The 20,790-nt window shown below is 47.9% G+C and overlaps 1 protein-coding gene across 2 annotated transcripts in view; it reads right to left on the reverse strand.

The window, feature by feature from the left end:
- Positions 1 to 480: 480 nt before the first annotated feature.
- Positions 481 to 20,790, reverse strand: part of LOC144147216 (focadhesin) — a 263,925-nt gene continuing 243,615 nt past the window's right edge. For both annotated transcript variants that reach the window (XM_077679299.1, XM_077679298.1), the window contains exons 32-36: positions 18,584 to 18,718; positions 13,175 to 13,539; positions 6,409 to 6,550; positions 4,500 to 4,673; positions 481 to 908 (exon numbers count right to left, since the gene is read on the reverse strand). In XM_077679299.1, coding sequence (XP_077535425.1) covers positions 765 to 908; positions 4,500 to 4,673; positions 6,409 to 6,550; positions 13,175 to 13,539; positions 18,584 to 18,718 — 960 coding nt within the window. In that variant the 3' untranslated portion in view covers positions 481 to 764. The remainder of the gene's footprint in view (positions 909 to 4,499; positions 4,674 to 6,408; positions 6,551 to 13,174; positions 13,540 to 18,583; positions 18,719 to 20,790) is intronic.

Consider the following 20,790-nt stretch of genomic DNA (forward strand, 5'->3'; position numbering starts at 1 on the left):
ATTGCAAAGAACAGTGACCGAATACAGAAAAAAGACGAAGGGGGGTAGGGGTGGTACTAATGCATTGAAGAGATATTGTGTCACGAGAAAGAGAAACAGCACAACAGGGGCCAATGAAAACAGTGTTGACGGTGCAAAGGACGCCAGCTCCCCAGCTGCCATGGATATTTGCTGTCTCACGAGAGGCGCTGTACCAAGTGAGCCATGTGTACTCCTGCACTGCATAACTGCCATAGCTAATGCAATGTTTCTGTGGGGAGTTTGCTGCGACTGCAGTAATCTGTCGTAAAAAGTGGGTAGTCGCATAGCTGGGGGACGTATTATCGGGGCTCCACTGTACATTGTGAGAACCATGCCAGTGTGCAAAAACATGCTTATTGATTTCAAGTACCTGTTTATTAAGCAAGAAGTGTTCTTAAAGATACTAATTGTTAGCGCACCACAAAATGTTGCTACAGGAGGAGACAAAAAAGAAGAGAGTTGAAGTGGCATTAAATGCTTTATTTCCATCACACTAAACACATGCTTCATGTGAGTTCAAGTTCAGATCACAAGCTGACACAGCCTTCGGCGGTTCAGCTAGTCAATTCCTGTGATATCTTCCACAGATTGCTGTGTCTGAGCATTGTTTTTAGGTACCAGGAGGCCCCTTTGGTAGCAGTGGCAAGACTGTCGGTTGGCCGAGAACCTGTCGCCTTGTTCCCAAAGTTCACACGTTCAGTCAGAAGGCACAAAGTGAGCTGCCTACTTCTGGCCAGAGCCCGTCAAGCACGAAGGTTGGAGAGCAGCTCCGTACAGGCTTGGCTGTACTCCGGTGTCGATCGGAGGCGGCAGGCACACGAGAGCAGGAGCTGGTGGGCATCAGGTTGCAGTTCCAGGGCCAGCATTTCCGAGAGCCAGTTTAGCACCTGCACACGAGTTGTGCAAGTTCAGTTTGCAATGCTCCACCTATGCAGGCGTGGCAAGATGCTAGAAGTGGTGAGGATAAATGTGGATACGGCTAATTTAAAAAAATGATGAGGATACCTAAGCACTCCTCATGATGCAATAATAGCGAAAGTATTTGGGTCCCGTTGTTGAACGTGACCTCCAATCACTACCATAAATCATTTTCCTTTTGCATATTTGTACTTTTCTCTTACTACGACTTACTATGACTCAGGACACAGCCACGCTTGCAGAACCATGCAAAGAGGACATTTAGTGGGAACCTGCTTTCCAACTATACTAATTGTAACTCCTATAATTAGCACGCTTAAATTAGTACGCCTCTAAGACATGTTTCTAAGCCAAAAATCGACGCCACATCTCCTGATACACGTTCGGTCAGCTAGAGTCGCCAAGCTGCCGCGGTCTTGGGAGATGCACGCTCACCTCGCAATCCGGAGGCGAAGATCACACCCATACCCTAATACCGTGCTTACTCGCACATTGATCGCACTTGCATGATGATCGTATCCCCAACTTCTGCAATCAAAAAGCGGTATTTTCACCCCCCCCCCCCCCCCAGAGCGTTATGATTACACCCTGAACTTCCTGCTGTGAGTACTGTACCACGCGAGTTGTGAACTCGTTCCAACTTGTGATGTGGTGGTGGTGGTGGTGCATGAGGGCTGAGTGCCATCTATTGAATGCTACATAAACTACACTGTGCACTGGGTTAGACTGATGTAGCCAATTGTGAGCAGCAACCACAGCGATGACAACAACCGCAACAACTTACTTGCCATTTTACGAAACGGTGGTGGCTTTGTCAGTCTCATCACTGTTTAGCAATGGGGCGGTATACAATTTATACAGCTGCATTCAAGTCGAAGGCGATCAACTAGGCTGTAAAGCATGGAAGCCGCACAGCCAGTCAGCACTTTAGAATCCACAAAATACTGGAGATGCCAGCATGATAACATGAAGGCCACTGAAAAGACGCGCTGGGCCTTCTGTGGGCTGAAGGCCGGCAAGTTCTTGGGCGTTGGAGAGGTGGAGCAAAAGTGCAAAAAGGATTGTCAAAAGTTTCAAGAGGACAAAGATAAAGGGAGTTATCCCGGAATGAATATAAATCGTACTGCTTTTACTACGCTAAAACTGATAAATAATATGCATTTTACCTGTTTCTAGTTCATTTCTTAAAAGTAGGGTACTTAAGATCTAATTGTAAAGATGCTGTGTTATGAAGAATAGGTTTGACACTTTGACGGTCAAGCCAAGCCAAAACCCCAAGTCTCTGAACATAGAGGAAGAAAATTTTAGGAGGGAGCATGACGTCAGGCGGCCCAGCTTTGGCAAGCCAACCTCCTCTGACGCCACATTCTCCTCGCCTCGGGCTCCTCCCACGCAATGCATCATGGAAGACGCCCCACTCTCGGCCCGCGGTAGCATTTAGTGGCTCCAGCTGGCGGCTGGCTGCCGGTGGAGGCGAGTGGCGTTGCCGAAGGCGCAGTACGAATTTTTTCGCCAGTGTTGCACTCCCACCCTCGTATCGTGGAAGTACTGTCGCTGTTCAAAGCAACACAAGACGTAGATCCCATGCTCAGGAAGCACCTGCACGAGCTGCGAGCCAAATTTGACGCTTACTGCTGGAACTACGACCGGCTTTGCTCGAACGCGCCGCTGTAAACATTTACAAGCACGGAGCGGCCTACGGGTGCGTGGTGTTTGCCAGGTGTGCTTTGACGATTGTGTTTGGAATTCTGCTGGGAGTTATCGCACCACCTTCCCTTTACATCATAGCGCTGTAACGAGTGTTCCATCAGCTGAGAGGTGGTGCGAAAAGCTTTGGTTTCGCTCGCGTGCGCATTTGCATACGTTCGCCTTATCGGTGCTCCAGCATGGTGGCACGTTGTACGTGCCACAATTGTCGTGAAGACGTCTGTATCGCATTGCTGTCTGCTTCAGTGCATTAGAAAACAAAAGGTGCAGAACCACTGATGTTGGGTGCGGCCCGGGAAGAACGGATCATTTTCCACCTCGCGTCGCAGGCAGAATGCGGGCTGGTTGTCTGAGTACTGCTCGATCCGTGCGATAGGTATATGGGCAATGAACGCTAAATTACACCTGGGAGGTGAAAAGATATGATGACCAGAACCAAGAAAGGAGGTGTGTTTTGTGAAATAAAATGTGAGGCACGGATGTCGTACTCTGTCATCTCCACGTTTGCACGGCGAAGGAACACAACACTAAGACTGCTGCATGAACTCCGACGGATCCCAAAGCTCAATAAATGAAGATGTTTTCTGTCTCTCCCGTTTGACCACTGTGCGTGCACGATCAGCCCGCTGCGCGTTTCGGGTTTCAGGCAGCGCGGCGCGCAACGCCCGGATGGGGCTCGTTGCCGAAACCTGAATACCCGGATGGCCTGGTAACCGAACGGAACGACGCACGCAGCGCAGGCGGGCGGCATGAGGCGCAAAGAATTACCGCTTGCCTGTCACGTGAGGGGGGCATCTCCCATCAGTTTTTCCTTTTTATTTTTTATGAATAGGCGTCACGATTGTCACGTGACGCTCCCTCCGAAACTTTTTTTTCCTCCACGCTAAACAAGCTCTTTTCGCCTGCTTTCGTACACGACAGCTGCTGTGCCGCGAGTGCGTACAATCAGAATTTGCGAGTCGCGACCGCAGAAGGAAACGGCCCTTTTTTGCGAAAGCATATTACGTGGCTTCACCTGCAGGTGAGCTTGAGCTGCATGCGTGGTTAAAGCCTATGCGCAGTTACTTGCCCGAGAAGCAGCCATTACCGACGTTATGTACGTTTGGTATTTGTTGTTTTTGCAGCGGTCACGCTACAGGATGCATGTGTACTGTTGCCTAGCAAATTTTTTCTCCCTTTTTTTTTTCTCAACAGCTGCTCCGGACTCCAGTGCGCTGTACCTTTGGTGAAGTAGATCATTGGCATTGAACACATTACATAAAGTTTCAACCACCAACACTTGAGTAAAGTGCCCACTCCTAATCTTGTTTCCTACACTTACAAAAGCTGCACCAAATTTGGCAGGAACACAAGTAGGAAGCAGGTTCTTGAAAAGACGGCTGATCTACTGACATCTGTGCCTGCTTGTAAACAAGAAAAAAAATTATGGCAAAATGCTGGCCAAATGTGTTGTGTACATTAAATGTACAGTGAACGTCGCCATATAGAAATCGCTTTACTCGAATCTCGTTTTATTCGAAGCATTTCATAGTCCTCACCGCAGTGCAAAGAGAACACACCATACATGATTTTATCGCTTATAACGAAGTCAGTTTCTTGTCCCGAAAATTTATGCCACGCGGCATCTGACTTTTCAAAAAGGTCGAGTCCACTGCTCACCATATAACCGGTGGCTGCTTTTCAGGTGGAAAAAGAAAGTGAAAGCGCACGTGTGTCATGATTTCGACACATGTTAGAGATTCCCACGGGGTCAGAATTAATCTGGAGCCCTCCACTACTGCACGCCTCATAGTCCACAGCATTGGCTGGTTAAATTAAACACCCACAATCAATCTGATGAAGGGGTGACCGACCACAGTGGTGTCATCCCTCCAGCAGGGCATGAGCAGCAGCGCAGCAAGGGCTTCGGGCAGCAGCAGCCACAGGTCTCGCTCCAGCCGGTCGCAGCTGCCCACTGGGTACAGCAGGGGGGCTCCGGACAGGGCCAGGGCGATGAGGGACAGCAGGCAGAGCTGCAGGCGCAGCAGCTGCCAACAGAGAGGCACCATCAGCAACAGCAGCGGTTTCTGGCAAGCAAAATGTCTGGAAAGTAGCCTCCAGGGTGTGCACAGCCCTGGCAGCTAAGCATAAAGCTGGCCTTGCCACAAACCTTGAAAGTTCTCTAAGGTTATCTGCACAGGGTGCATGTTTGTGTTAGATTTCTTGCACGATGAAAAGGCTGTATGAAAATGCCAAGAAACAAAAGTACCCGCAGGCAATGCATCAGCAATTTCGTGGTGCACGAAAAAATCCTGTCAACCTTACATCATGTGCTAAAATTGCGTTTTACAGGGCAAATTTCACCCACATTATCAGGTTCTTTTCCCGCATGAACAACTTCGTTTGTCGTGTTGTGTTTCAGCAAGCAGTTAGAAGCAGCCACTGGAGCTACCCACATCATGCGGATGGTCTCAGCGGCTGCGTCAGCGCACCTGTGACTTGCGAGGTGCGTTTTCGCGTGCAGAAAACACCCAATGTGGTTCGCGCTGATGCCTGCGCAGGCGACGATTAAGCTCCGACAGAAACAGTGCGCCAGCTGTTTATGCCTGCCCATTTTCGTTTCCAGGAACCGCTTCACAGACGAATTTCAATGTAGTGAAATCTCAATGTAACGAAATAAATTATGAATTTTACCGACTTTGTTACATCTAGGTTTGGCTGTACTACTGCAAAACAGTGCATTAAAGGGCTGAAAACTTTGTTGTGGCTGGACTTTAAAGGGGCCATGGAGACAGCATACAACTTCGTTCAATTTGAAAGAACTACCCTTGGGTGACACACTCAGCCCCATTTCAGCCACGATTGGCGTTGTTTTCCATTTAAAGTAAAAAGAATGACAAACAGAAATACTTTCAAAATTTGTGCTGCAATGACGTGTTACGCGCAGGCGAGACGCAATACGAGTCAGCACTAAAGGCACACCCATCAGTGTGCTAACTGCACATCAGCATTCAAGTGACACAATCAAATGGAACTAGAGGCCCCACTACAATGGCCCAGTCATGTTCCTTGGTGGCAACTTATTGTACAATACCGATCAAGCGCCCCCACCCATGCAAGTGCCCCCCAGCATTTTCTGGGAATTTAGCATGTCTGTACACGACTGGGCAAGCACCCCCTCTCACTTTCGGCTACCGAAAGCATTTTTTTTTTTCGGACTTTTGGATGCTACAGTGTTCAAAGCCAATGTGAATGTCAGAATGTACGTTTTTAGCATTGACTAGTTGAAGAGTCATAAATAAACGTCTTTGGTAATGCAAGCTACCGTGCTTTTCTCGCAGTCGCCGCCATTTTGTGCTGCCAACTTGAATTTGGGGCCCGATCCGAATAATGGCCCCTTCCCTATCTCTAGACCAATGATCTACAAGTTTTTTTTTGGGGGGGGGGGAGGGGCGCTTGCTTGGTATTTCATGGCAGCTCGACGGCCGCATATCACACAAACCAGATTCTGTGAAGTCACACAGAAACCACCGGAAAGTGGCCAGGATATTAAATTCCCAGTGGGATATTAAAAAAAAAAAAAACATATGGAGGCCTCGCTTTTTGGTTTTTGAAATATCTCGGTTACTTGTCCGCAGTTTGCGATAAATTTTGTATCGTTGCTGTCGTGACAAAGCAGCCTTTCCAATGAACCAAGCTTGCATTTTGTGTTCTCGGTTGTACCTTCTGAAACAAAGAAGATGAGGCCAGGTTGTTCGCTCAAGGGAGACGGTGTCAACCTACTTGGTGGTCCTGGTTGGAGGCCGTCCTCTTGGCGGCCACGAGGCACTCGACAAACCAGCAGCGCGTCCTCTCGTCAGCCGGCAGCGCACGCAGGCACTGGCTCAGCAGCCACAGCACTCGCCCGCTGCTGGGGGAGCAGGCACTGCAGGCATCCAGGACACAGACCGACATCAGCCATGCGCTGCTTGACCAAGGGGTTACACGTGACAACTCCCTGCCACAAGCTATCCAGTAAAAACAGTGGAAAATTACGCGTTATGCACCAAAAAATTAGGTGCCACATACCGCAACGTCCCCAATCAACACCCACCCCCTGGCACCTGAAATTCACAGAAAAGGTGTGGCAGCAGCCAAACCGAAAAAAGTGAAGAAAAAAACAGAGACAGCTACAAAATATGCATTGTTTGATGCATCTAGCATGGCTTGACAAGATTTACACTAAGCTTTGATTACGTGATGATATGTTGCTTGCAAGACCCATAAACAATGTCTTACTGTGTGTGAAATCTACTGCTGGTGTCACATAAAGGCAGCTCCAGAACAGCATTCGAGGCTATGGCTGAAATCAGGTCTGCAGTGTACATTTTTGAGGTGCGGGTGATGACTCGGTGGTTTTAATATAATCAACATTTATTTATTTATTTATTTACAATACCGTAAGCCTTGTCAGGCTGTTACATTGACCCTTTAGCATTGCCCCTTTAGCAAAACATTTTGGGGATGGCCAATGACCTGAGATATTGCAGTATAGACTGTCTACAGCAAACACTTCAATCCGCCTAAAATAGACAGCACTAGCACTGTAGTGAAAACAGAATGCTTTCGAGAAAATGAGAGTTCCATTTCAGTGGTAGACTGCCATGGTGCACTGCAAAACGCATCATTAGGAAAAAATGTGGAAGGCACGGGAGGGAAAAAAAAAAAACACGAACAACAATCAAGTGTACAAACTGTGGCTGGGACGTGGCAGCATCGGACAAATCACTGCACGAGTTTGACGGGCTGCAACTACACGAAGATACGTTTGAAGCATTTGCAAGAGACTACTCTCTTTGAGATGAGTGCAACAAGGAGACTCGGCATATATTGGCAGAAACTGTGGCTTGCATCGTACGTTCTCAGTTTTAAGATGCCCGCAAGCATCTTGTACCTAGCAAAGGCCAACTGCTAACACTGCATCTGCAAAATCTTACACAAAATATTTCGCTGCATGAGTCTTGTTGGCATCGTGGCAGATTTGGCACCACATTTTAAGCATACACCGGGGCTCTTCAATTTAGCGTCAAACTCACTGAGGATAGTCCACGGATAGTTAGAGGATTCTCCATGCCATAGAAATATATCCGAAAAAGAAATGCCACATTGCTTCTTCGGGAAATCGTGGTTGTGCTAAGCCTCTTCGGGAAATCGTGGTTATGCTAAGCCTGATAATGGAAGCACCCGGCCCACTGACTGATGCAGCACCACAACTGAAGGGCTGCTACTTCAACTTCCAGTAATTACATTCTAGTAAGGTTCTAGACTGGGCCACTCTGTGGTTGCAATTGCTCAAACTTGCAGACAAAGACAGTTAACATATTCACTAGAATCTAGGCTGGCCCCGACTCCAAGTCAACCCCAATTCGGAAAGACAGAAAAAAAAAAAAAAAAATGGCGGAGCTTGCACGAGTGGTGCAAGGCTGGAGAAACAGCAGACCTGGGTGGTTTCGACCTAGCCTCTCCCCACACTGACAGCAGATCCCGACAGCAGTGCAAAGACAGCAGAGCAACGACGTTTTGAATGTCACTGCAAAGCAACGACCATTAAGGTATGTGCAGTGTTTTATTCAGTAGCAACCGCCGTCATCCCTTTCAACGTCGTCTTCCGACGGCACAGCCTCGTAGGGCAAATCCTCTTGTAGCGCGTCCTCGCCTCGGTCGACCTGCACTTTTTTGTCAGCTGGTCCAGTGGCCGTCTCCACGTGTGGATTGTGAAGGGCTGGCTTGACAGATTTGTCATCATTGTCTTTGGTGTGGCGGACCAGTGGCACACCAGTCGCTAGATGACGACAACAACGAAGGCGGGAGCTCCATATGTGCAGGGTTCGTACAGGACTAAAAAAATCAAGGATATTGTCATCGCCGGCAGACGAACCGCCGGCAGATTTGCCGGCAGACGAACGCTTCTTTCGCAATAAAAGCGTGGCGCTGGTTCGTCGCCTGCTGTTGACAAAAGAGGCAGCTCTAAACGGAGGACACCGGAGAAGCAGTCTACAAGGGCAGCATGTTCTGACAAAAAGTCGAGACCAAGTATAACGTCGTGGGGGCACTTTTCAAGGACAGTGAACTGGACGGGGATTTGGTGGCCGGAAATTTCTACGCGAGCAGTGCACAGCCCAGAGACGACCGGCATGTGTCCGTCGGCACGTAACATGTTTAGTGGAGTGTGCGGGATTCTCCCCGTCCTGGCCCAAGCATCGCTACGTCTCGGCACCGGCGAAACATCGAGGGTACGCGGGCCGTGTCGGGCAGCCCCAGCCCCGCCGCGATCAGCACATGACGATGCCCCCACCCCGTGTCCCCAGCCCATGAGAAGCCGATCAAGAACCGAGACCAGACGGGACGTGACCAGCCAAGACGTGTCGCCCATGCCGTGTCCCCAGCCTTCTCGTCCGGCGCGGTTCCCAGCACCCTCATCGGTTCGTCGTGGCTTTCTGGGCGTCGATGTTCGGAGACCGGTCGACATTGGAGACCGCCATCGTCATTGGCCGTGGAAAGGACTTCATTGTTTATACACATCGCATCTCATCCTCACCACAACCATCCATTCACGGTGACTGAGCACGACCGGGACGGTCTTCTTTGGCCGGGGGTGATGTTACGAACAAGTGGACAATTCCCAATGTCCCTCCATCGACGACGACGAGGAGGTGGCTGACGCGCAGCCGGTGCGAGCTCAGTGATACCCGCCATGTAAATAGTTCAGAATACATCGTCCGCATCTCATTGTTCATGTCCTGCGCCACGTAACAATATTAAAGGACTTTCAAGGCCCTGCCAAGGCATTTTCAAGGGTTCTGGAGAGCATGTGTACTAACGTTTCGCTACTGTTTTCACGCGCTAAACGTCTGCTTCTTTATACCTCAAAAAAGTGGCCTCAAGAAACATCTCTTTCGAAGAGCTCCACCGTTTGGAAGTGTACAAATTTACCCCCACCCACAGTAATACTGAAGGAGCTTTACGAAAGCCATGCCATCTTGAACTTTTTTGAGCTCTGCAAATGTTCTTAATACACAGTCTCGGATAGTGAGGAACGCAACTTAATAACCCCTGCCATTCTCACTCCCCAAATTTCTGCGTTCATTAATGGGGGGGGATTCACAACTCCACTGGATTTGCCCAACATCACACCCGTCAAAAAAAAAAAAACAACCCAGTAAAGCTTAGGAGCTAGATGCATATGTGTGCACATTCAGAGTTTTGCTTATCTGTGCTCATTTTTAGTTACCGTATTTATTCGAATCTAGGCCGGCCCCGATTCTAAGCCGACCCCCGAAAGTCCGAAGGCGCGAAAAAAAAAAAAACTTACCTCGAATATAGGCCGAACAAAAAGGCAGGGTCAGCGTTCACAAAAAGAAAACACGTTTATTGAACATGAAGATGCGGTGCTGGAACTCAATCAGTTTCTCTTCAAAATCACCGGGCAACTTCTGGGCGATCGTTGGAGGACGCAAAATCCTCTCCCGTTGCGTCCTCCAACGACGGACATTTTTTTCATCCACGCCGAAGTCCCGCCCGGCTTGAACGTTCGACGACAACTCCGCAGCTAAAACAACTTTTCTTTTAAAAGCGGCACTATAATGGCACCGCTTCTTTTTGCGCTATCAAAACCAAACGCCACACCGCACGCAGGCCACTGTCCCACAGAACAGGGTCCGCAAAATTCAAAATGGCGGCCTATGGCCCTTAAGTGGCTACTGGCTCGTCTAGTAATGGCTACAATACTTTCTTTTCTGGGTGGCGCTAGCTGCGCGCCACTTTACTTGGAAATTGGCGCGTATTTCAAAATCCTCGAATCTAAGCCGACCCTGGAGTTTGATATATCAGAAAAACTATCGGCTTAGATTCGAATAAATACGGTAGCCCTGGAGTGTCAGCACCATTCGTTTTCAAAACATAGCAGGGCATAGCTAAGGCAGGGCACAGCAACGGGAAGATATGTAAAATGAATAACAGGACGAGGCAATGCAGAAAGCATTATGAAACATTGGAAGGGGACCTATGCTAATTTCTGCCTCGTCCAATGCAGGGATTTCGTTCCATACGAGCCATCGTACAAAGCAGCACGCCTGTGCTCCCAAGCTTAATTTAAATTGTAAAAGCTGTACACAGCAGCATCACTGCACACCCAAGCTGGCTTCAAATTGTAAAAAGCATGTTTTGGACGGGGAGGTTGCAGGGCCACATTGATGTAAGCCCCGAAAACCCGGTCACGTAATCGGGTCTCCTCTTTGTTGCCCAAAGAAATCAAGGGTTTTCAAGGAGAAAGAAAAAATTCCAGGCTTTCAAGGCCCTTGAAAACTCAATTTTCAATTTTAAGGGTTTTCGAGGTCTTCAAGGACCTGTACGAACCCTGTATGTGGTGTAATCCTACGCTCAAGCCTGGATGACACCGGGCGGTCGCGTGCGCTCGTTTTTTTCTTTTCTTCTTTTTCAAAAGCCACTGCACAAGGGCCGTGCCTGGTGCCTCACGCCTGGGACGCCGGGCGGTCGCCGAAAGGCACATGCTCACGTGCACTCGGGGTTTTCTGTCTCCGCCAAACGGACTACTGTCAACCTAAACAGCTCTGCTGTTTAAAAATTCATTCCTCGAACATAAGCGAGCCAAATGGGCAAGGACGACAACAGCCACAGAACTAAAATGGCATTCATTAGCCACGAACCTGCTCCCCCTCACCGTAGATTGTTGTGATTGCTAGATCTGTTATTACTGTCCACCTTCCAGGTGTCACCCACATAGAGTGCGTGCAGTATTCAGTGCTGTCGCATGCATTTGCAATGCTGCACCTTTTGAGCAAACCTGCGGTCAACCTTCCCAGTAATGTCATTCTGTGCTTGTGTCGAAACCTGCTCCGTGCCGGCATTCCTTCATCAATGATGAGCTGCATCTGACCTGAGGTTCGATGAAGTCTCAGACACCAGCCCAATTTTCCATTTAAAGAAGGTGCACGACAATGAGACTACAAGTGACATAATAACACCAAGGAGGCGAACTTGTACACTGAAAACCTGGTATAGCACTCTGAGGGAGCATGATCGAAATGGCTGCCCGTTGCTTGCACTGGTTAGAGCCGTTGAAACTACTGGCTACAATAGCCTCTCTTCAGTGGAGCCGCCAGGCAGCGATAACTGCATGCCACTTTTTGGCTTTGTACGGGTACTCCACACATTTGAGTATAAAAGCTCGAATCTAAGCCGACCCATGACCTACGTATCCTGTTCTGTTTTTAAGATGCATCCGCTTAGAATAGATTAAATATGGTACTTAAAGTATGCCACATTGCTGCCTTTTCCGGTAGGAAGGCTGCGGTCTAGCACATCGAAGCACCCATGCTAATCAAGGATGCCATGTAAGGCATGAGGAACAGGGGTCTGCACTAGCCACTGCTGCATGGCGCCAGCTACAAACTAACACGTTTCTCTAGCCTCTCGCTCCGCCACACATTCTACCCTACCATGTACCCAGACGGATGCCCATCCTGCGGAGGACACCCGAACCTGTATCACTCCACATGGGAATGCCCTTAACCCCCCGACCCAATTACCTATACCCAGCCCCTCCCCCTCCGGGTGGGAAGCCGCTCTTTCCAGCTCAGCCTTGGACGACAAGCGCGGACTGATCGACCGGGCAAGACGGATCGCAGCAGCAAATGGGGCCCTGGACTAAGGGCACCACCCTCTGAGAGCTAAATAGTCTGACTTATAATAAAGTTTTCTACTACTACTACTTGCTAGTTTCCTGCATATTGTTTTCAAAATATTGTCCTTTAGTGTTAAAACCTAACAGCCTGTATGAACTTAAAAAAAAAAAAAGAAATGACAGGTGGTGCCCACACCAGAGACCCTAGGCACCTGATAAAAGAAATAGGCTGCGTATCTCCTCACTTTGCTGCAAATCTCGTCAAAAGATCTTCTGCCACCCATGCCCCCAAATGCTCTTTTTTCTCTTTGCCAACAACCTCTCATGCTCTTCCCCTTCCATCTAGCTCCTTCCACGATAAACACAGTGGAAGTTTGCTCAAGTCATTTCAATTTCACTGTGTTCCAATGCTTGTGCACCATCTACTGACACCTTTTGTTACTTCTGGATTTCTTAGAATGCCACCATGAGATTAGGGTTGCACTCGAGCACTTTTTGCATTTTTAGGCTACAACACTGCTTTCAACAAGTTTTTTTATTTGCACTCGCAAAAGCCAAGCAGCTACGTATTTTTAATTAAAGGAACACTGCAAATATTACTTGTGAATGGATGTTCTGCCTCAAATGTGCCAAACGTTTTTTTTTTCGCTCGACAATGTTGACAAGTATGAATATCGCCACCAGATTTAGTGGTTTGGAAATGTTTTGCCTATGTAAACTTCTCGTTCAGGAATTAATTTCATCTTTTGACCGGGCTGCTGCTGAATCGAGGGACAGGCGGACAGACATACAGACAGACCAAAACGTTGATGTTTGAGCAGCCCAAGAAAGATTGCAGTCTTTAAAAGCAATCACACTGGCTCTCACCTGCCGTCACTGTCCGACGTGGAGACCAGGCTGGAGGCGAGCACAAACGCCTCGAAGGGGGCCTTCCCTGCGATGGCCAGGTGCGCGTTGAGAGCGAGCAGCAGTGGCACAGCCTCCACAGCATCCACCAGTGCAGCCCTGGTGGCGGGCGTGAGGAGCGCCACGCAGCGCCCCAGCACCGTCAGCAGCCCCCTCTGCTGGGCGTCCCACACGTCGTCCTGGCATCCCCGGGCCACCGCCTTGAGCAGCTCACACAGCAGGGGCAGGGCCCCCTTCCGCTTCGGTCCAAACAGGCTCGGGGAGGCCTCTGCCCCCTTCTCCCCTTTCTCCCCCTCCTCTTCCTCTCGCAGCAGGGACTCCACAGCCTGCATTGCCACCACCACTTGCAGAAGGGCATCGTCAAAACCACTTCAAATGTCTCTGTTCCTTCTCTGCTTCAGGACAAAGCCAGTGGCTACCCACTACGCCTACCCCATGACTATCATCATCATCAACACCATCACAACCCGTCAGTGCCTACTGCAGGACATAGGCTTCCAAAATAATTTTCAGCCACCTCTATCGAGAGCTTGTCGAGTCCATTTTTTGCCCCCAAATGTTCGTAGTTTAGTTCCTGCCTCCCAATACTGAATCCTTGGTCTTTCTCTACTTTATTCACCACCCTTTGGCAGCCATTCCGTCAAACATAGGTGCCTTCGCTCTGTCCAGATATAAGCGTCGGTTGAATTTCTCTTGTTATTTTGGACACTCTTCGATGCTTCATCCACACTAATGAGCAATCATGGTTGCCCCCCCCCCTGTGCCAATAATGATAAGCAACCACAAACACTCTTCTGGCTGATACTCATTTCTACTGCACATGCAATTTACCGCTGTAATTTCTGGGGAAAAAGCGCACGTTAAAATCCAGGAAAACAGAGTAATTTGAACTAGGATATCTTCCACGCAAGTAAACCAGCACTGCTCTCTTCTTGCCTCCAAGTGTTATTTCTGGCTTTTTCCTTTCCATGGCTGCTCATTAGGCCGATCTAACTTTGCTTTCAAGGCTCTTAGTGACCCCCCCCCCCCCAAGTTTCTGCCCCATATGCCATCGCCAGAAGAATGCATTCGTTTAAAGTGTGTTTTTATTAACAAAGGTTGCTTACTGCAAAAAATGTTGGGTTACTTGGAGAGTGCAACCCGACCCATATTAAAGGAGTGCTGACGCCAATTTTTCACGTTAATACTATTACTATTCTGTTCACTTTTTTTACTCAACAGAATACTCTAGCTATACTCAACCGAATACTCTATACTCTATACTCCAACAAAATACTCTATACTCTAAAAGCTATACTCAACAGAATACTCTATCAGAATACTTTAGCTAGTCTGCGATGTGTAGAAGATATTTCAATTTGATCTCATTCATTGTGCCGATGGAACAGCGCGGGGAGTGGCGCGAAGAAAATGGACATAAGCGCGACACCACCCTGAAGCGAGAAATGAAGGTGACGTAGCCAAGATTTGCCGCCTTTTGGCAGGAGCTCATTGTGTCACTTTATGTTAACGCCTCGGTGAGCGAGTGACAAGGTGCAGGCAGTGTTCCCGAACCGACGCACACAGCCAGAGCTACTGCTGCAACTGCTCGCCAGGATGGCAGTCTTTCCCAAAAACAAAGCCCCACATGTGGGAAAGGAGGCGATAATATAACTCAGAATCGTAAGAGAAGTTGCCATTCACACCTCCAGCAAGGGCAGTCGTCAAATATCCCCAGTGATGGTAGGCCTAAATGCCTTCAGGCAGTCTGGTTGCTCAGATCGGGTGGCAGGCCCAGGGTTCGTACAGGCTTCGAAAGCAAAAATTCAAGGGTTTTCAAGGACCAGAAAACACATTTTCAAGGTCCCCATCTATTGTTTTATCTGGGATTATTTATAAATTTTCCAACACAATGCAAAAGTTTTTTATTGTGCAATACCTAAGCACATTAGTGCACATTTAGATAGGCGCTAATGGGTTCGTATATGCTCCCCCAGCTTTATTTTTTTATTTCATCACTGGTATTTAGGGGTTTTTCTTTTTTCTTTGTGTTTTGCTGAGGCTGTTTGATTTCTAAACTTAGTTAATGTTGCCTGCATCTCCTGCTTTGTCAGCAAGAGTACCAGCTGAAATTAAATCTAGGAGGTATTGCTTCAAGGCAGGATGAACTATGTACACGTCCACCATTTGCACATAAAAGCAAACGCAGATGGAGCGTATGAGGCACAGCAAACATGCAATGAGCAAGCGTCCACAGACTAGGTGGAAAATGCAAGATAGAGAACAGAAGCTGGCTTTCACTGGATTGTGTCGTGATATGGATTGGATTGACAAGTGCCTGCTCGCAATGTTGCCTTGTAATAATGAAAATCCACCAAACTTGTAATTTCACGCAATACACTGAAACTTGATTGTTATACAATGTTTCTTCACATTTCTAAACACCTAAAATCCATGACAAACACTTTATATTCCTGTGAAAAGACAGGGCCACTGATTCTCTCAGGAAAAATCAAGGGTTTTGAAGGACCATTTAAAAATTCCAGGACTTTCCAGGCCTTGAAATTGACACTTCTAAATTCAAGGGTTTTCAAGGTTTTCCAGGACCTGTGCAAACCCTGCAGGCCAGTCATAGCAATGCCTACGCCAGCTTCCACACTGTTTTGACGTCCGCACAAAACGGCGATATAGTGGTGCAGTTCTGTCGCACGCGCCCTCCAGGTTCGAAGCAGTGGAAACCAAAAATAACAATTTTTCTCGCCTTTCGACGTAATTAATTATCATGCACTTGAGCAGTTAAAGAAGTGCTGTCCCAAGATTTCTGGGTCACTGGACATCGATAAAAACAAAGAAAAGAGAACACCAAAATTTGGCATCGGTACTCCTCTAATCTTTAGCCTAATTTTCTTCTTGTGATTTTGGTCACCCCCGAATCACCACGATGCAGGGCATTTTCTGGCTGCTTTTGCATCATTCCACCACCTAGTTCACTGCTTTCCTCTCCAGAACATGTTTCTATTTTTTTTGCGACCACCTTGTTACTCTCATAGTGCACCTGCAGTGTTTGTCATCCCCATCACCACTCACTGCTAATGTTGGAAGGACTTAAACTGTTTGTCAAAATTTTCTAGGTCAAACTGAAAATGCCCAGGCCACAAAAAATTAAGCGTAAAAGTTTACGTCCCAAGTGTGGCCAAAACATTTGATGCTGGAAACAGGGGTGAGACAGCGAAATCAGTTTTGGGAGCAGTTTTTGGAGCAGCGAAATTTCGATTTTGGAGCAGAAGAACCTTGATTTGGAGCAGAAGAACGACATATATTATGTCACCTTAAGAGCCTAAAAAATCAAGTTTTTGGCAACTTGGAGGAGAAAACTGCACTTTTTAAACGGTTTCGAACGTGCATAACACCGAAACAGCCTTTCAATAGCTTTTTCTACCGGAGCATCACAAGGTACGAACTGCACAACCTTTTTACAAACCATTTGTTTTTACTTCTTAGGCTCTGTGCATAGATAGCATGGAGTGCCGTCGAAGATATTGAATTGAAAAACTACGCAATCGTAAGGCATTTGTATTATCATGTGGATGCCGAAATTAATATTTTTGTAATACCATACTCGGCCTTACGCACAAGAATACAGAGCCCCAGCAAAAGTTGCGCAAAGTGAGAGTCACTGACAGTCATCACACCCCACCAGCCCTCCCATTTCAATCCCCAAGGCGCACGTTCACTACGATCGTAATTTGAGTAACGTTGGTATGTTTAGCCACCTTTCTCTTGGCATTAAATTTCACTTCAGATAAATGAAACATTAGTTCTAGCATGCAATAACAGCCCGTCCCGCCATCAGACACTGCTTGAACATTTTGCAGCGATTTAGCCTGCGCCGCCACTTCGGCAGTGTCGATAGCCCCATTCCCACGGCTTGCGAGCTCGCTGTCAAAGGCAGCAATAACTCAGCGTTTTATAACGCTGCAATGAGTGCGAAATTTCATTTCAAGCATGCACCGCTCCTCACACTCAAGGCCGAAACATGGCGAATTCGCGGGAACTACGTTGTTTTTGATGAACTCCCGTATTTGGAGTCCCGCAACTTCCCGCAGCAACTCAAACGACTAAATGCAAACCCAGCCACCCCCATAACCAAAACCACGGCAGCAATCGGCGAAGAGCACTCTGCCTGAACCCCGAGCAACTGCTTCGCCCGGCGGCCATGTTTTCCAATCTTCACCACACCAAGATGGCGGCGCCCAGTAATGTCGTTCCGGAGATACGGCGCTCCGAAAATTGCCGTTTTTTCATCAACTTGCACAAGCAGTTTGTCGCCTCCGTACACAGAAGTATTTTTTCTGCAGGAATTTGCAATGGTTTTCGATGGGAAAACTTAAAAACTCACAGAATATTATAACACGTGCAACAACGCAACATTGTCATTCTTGAAGGAAAAAAAAAAATCCCTGCCTTGGGGACACTTTTATGCCGTTTTTTATTGAATGATCAATCAATTAAACCTTTACAAACAGCATGACCTTGAGGGTGCTGGAAAATTATGCCATCAGTAAGCATTTTCCCCCCTGAAACTGACAGGAGCGTTAAAATTCTTGGCTCTCGGGCTGTTTTGGAGCAGTTTGGCGCAATTTTTGCAATTTTCAAGCTTTTGGAGCAGCCTGGCGCAGGAAAACGAATTTGTATCAAAACTGCGCAATATGTGCAGCTGTCTCACCCCTGTGGAAAGCTAGAGAAAACACCTTTCTTTCTAACGTTCATAAAATATTTTTGTTAAATTTTTATGTAAAGCTTGTTCTTCGAATTCTTTGTGGTTGTGAAAGCTTAGGATTGGCCTAGAAAATTTTGACAAATGGTGTACACAGATTGTTAGCTGCAGTACATGCATGCACATTACGATGATGCCTTTGTCCCGTCCATTGCTAGACTGGGCAGTAAGCTCCCTCGCTCCGAATTGGCAAGACAGGGCACTTCTAAGCATGCTTTCCCCACCCATCTTCTAGGTAAACTGGTGATACAATGCACGTGCACACCGCAAACAGAACCAAAACCGCTTGACAATCAAGAAGTTGAAACTCTAACACAATCCCTAGCCACACCAATCTAATTCACTTGCTACCACCCACAATTCTCACGGAGGCATGCAATTGCAGTGACAATTTTCGCTCTAGGTAATACAGTCCAGCCCGCTTATAACAAACACATTGGGAAACGGGAATCGGTTTGTAATATCCGTTTTTCGCTGTATCTGGGCATAAAATCTATGTCTACAAATGGAAACGGGAAACGAAGGTTTGCTCGTTATAGCCGGGATTTCGTTGAAAACGGGTTCACTATAAGCGGGCTATAGTGTACTGTGATACTCCATGCTGTGGACCCTACCTGGAGCACAGTAGGTCCCCCTGGCTGGAGAGCCCTGTGGGCGGCCATCTGCAGGAAGGGCCCCAGTTTGCTGCTGGGTGCCGCCCGCACCACAGGGACCAGGCCGCGTAGCAGCAGGCCCTCCACGCACGTCTCCTGCCACCAGGGAAAGGGGAGAGAGGGCATGCAAGCGATGCGTTGGCAGCCACGACAGTGGAAAGGGGGCCTGAACGTTCTTCAGGGCCGGCTGCAGCACACAACCAATAGTGCGGTGCTGTGGCTGCAGCAAGTGGTCGCCCGGCCACGTGTTTCCAAACACTTCGCTGCACAGAGCACCCATGTGACATGTGTGATGTCACTGCGTGTGCTAGTCTTTTGAGTGCCTGCTCAAATAAGGCGACCGTTCGGGCTCGCTGGCCTCAGTGTAGAATACTGAGTACTGGCACTGACGGCTTGGGTTCGAGACCCAGCAGGTCTATTTTTTTTTTGTCAGTGCTTAATTTTTTTTTTCTAAACTGAAATCTACGCATTGTTTTTGTTGCTAATGGTGATTTGGCATGTTTTAGGTCACGTAGTTTGGGGTGCAGCCAATGACGGCATTTAATTACCGTTCTGCATCACGCGAACGCACCTGTCACGTGGGTGCCCTGTGCAGCGAAGCGTTTCGAAATACGCCGCCCAGACCACCTGGGGTGTCGCAAAGGACAGGAACAAGTTCCACTTTAACACACAGTTCCTTGACCGGAATGCAGACAAGTAGTGTGCAGGAGGTTGAGGTGCCAGAGTGCACGAAAAGTGTCAGGCACCGTTGGTGGGGGAAGAGCAAAAACCACGTAACAAGAATATTTTTTGGATAAAACAGTCCTAAACAAGGAGGCTATAAAAAAGTTTGCTCAGGATCCCCAAACTTATTCTTATTCTGACTAGATGAGAACGTGAAAGCATTTTTCAGCTATGTTGGCAGCGAGCTTTTTGCCAATGTCAGCACCTAGCCTACAACCTCAACATCAAGATAATTACGGATACTTTTGCCAAAATACATAATGTATTTACTCAATCGTAACGCACTTTTTAAAACTTTTTGCTATCTGAAGTTGACCCTCGTGTTACAATCGAATAGCGAAATTCAAGTTGCCTAAAAAGTGCAATTATGCCCGTGATTCTCATCGACAGCTACAATTTTGGCTATTTCCCAATATATGTATGCAACATGGGCCAGAGCCATTTCGATCCACTACAAGCCAACACCAGCTCTCTTCGTTTTATTTATTTTTTTTTATACGCTGGTAGTGATGCATTGGTGGCCTGTGCAGGCCTCAGTGTTTTTCATTGCCCTCGAGTGTTTCAACTCCTGTTCGGCTCCCCTTGCAATGGCAACGTGTCGCACTCAGTATGATGCCCGTTTTCAAAGATGTGCTATTTTCATGGCTAAAGAAATCGGCATTAGGATGTATGCACTGAGCTTTCAACCGTGCGATGGCGCTGACGCCATATGTGCGGTTGCACTCTGCTGCACGGACAGTTTTTTTCTGCGCGAATCGTAGTTTTGCAAATGCCTCATTGTAAAATGTAGCCAGCATTGTTTTCGCTTCGAAATTCCGGACTGCGCTGTTCACGTCTCCTACAACCGCAGACCCGAAGCAGGCCGCATGACGAAAGCAAGCGCCGGGTATTTCTTTTTCCTATGCTGTTTCGAAGCAAAGGCTAGGGCAGTGCTTGAAGACAGTATGACTTCATGCGTTGAATGCAACCGTCCAATGGTTTGACAGGCGCGCACAGCGGTGTGCATGATGCGATCCGTTTCGCTCTATCTCGATGCCATCCCCGTGCACCGATTTCCTTATGACTGCGTTGCTTAATACTACCACGGCTCGAGTTATGAAAATTTCTCCACCCAAGGCTGCGAGGATATTTGATGTGGTGGTGGCTTGTGAGATGAGGCAAGCCGGTTTTACCGTGCCACCCAGGCATGCTGCGCACGTCTCGAGGAGCATGACAGGCTGTGAGGTGCTCTGGCGACAGTGTTCTGATCCGTTGAATGCATAAAGGTCGTCCATTTGCGCTCCCAATGAAGTTGAAGGATCACGTGCAGGGTCTGGGTGGAAAGGATCGCGAGGTAAGTACGTGATAGAATTAGGTATGGTGCCGACGACAAAGATTCTACCTGGGGTGACAAAGACTCCACCGATGATTTTCCAGTGTTTTCCTTTCAGTGTAGACGAAGTGGA

Source organism: Haemaphysalis longicornis, unplaced genomic scaffold (genome assembly GCF_048455015.1).
Source record: "Haemaphysalis longicornis isolate Haplotype H1 unplaced genomic scaffold, Haemaphysalis longicornis Haplotype H1 scaffold_7, whole genome shotgun sequence".
Taxonomy (NCBI): domain Eukaryota; kingdom Metazoa; phylum Arthropoda; class Arachnida; order Ixodida; family Ixodidae; genus Haemaphysalis; species Haemaphysalis longicornis.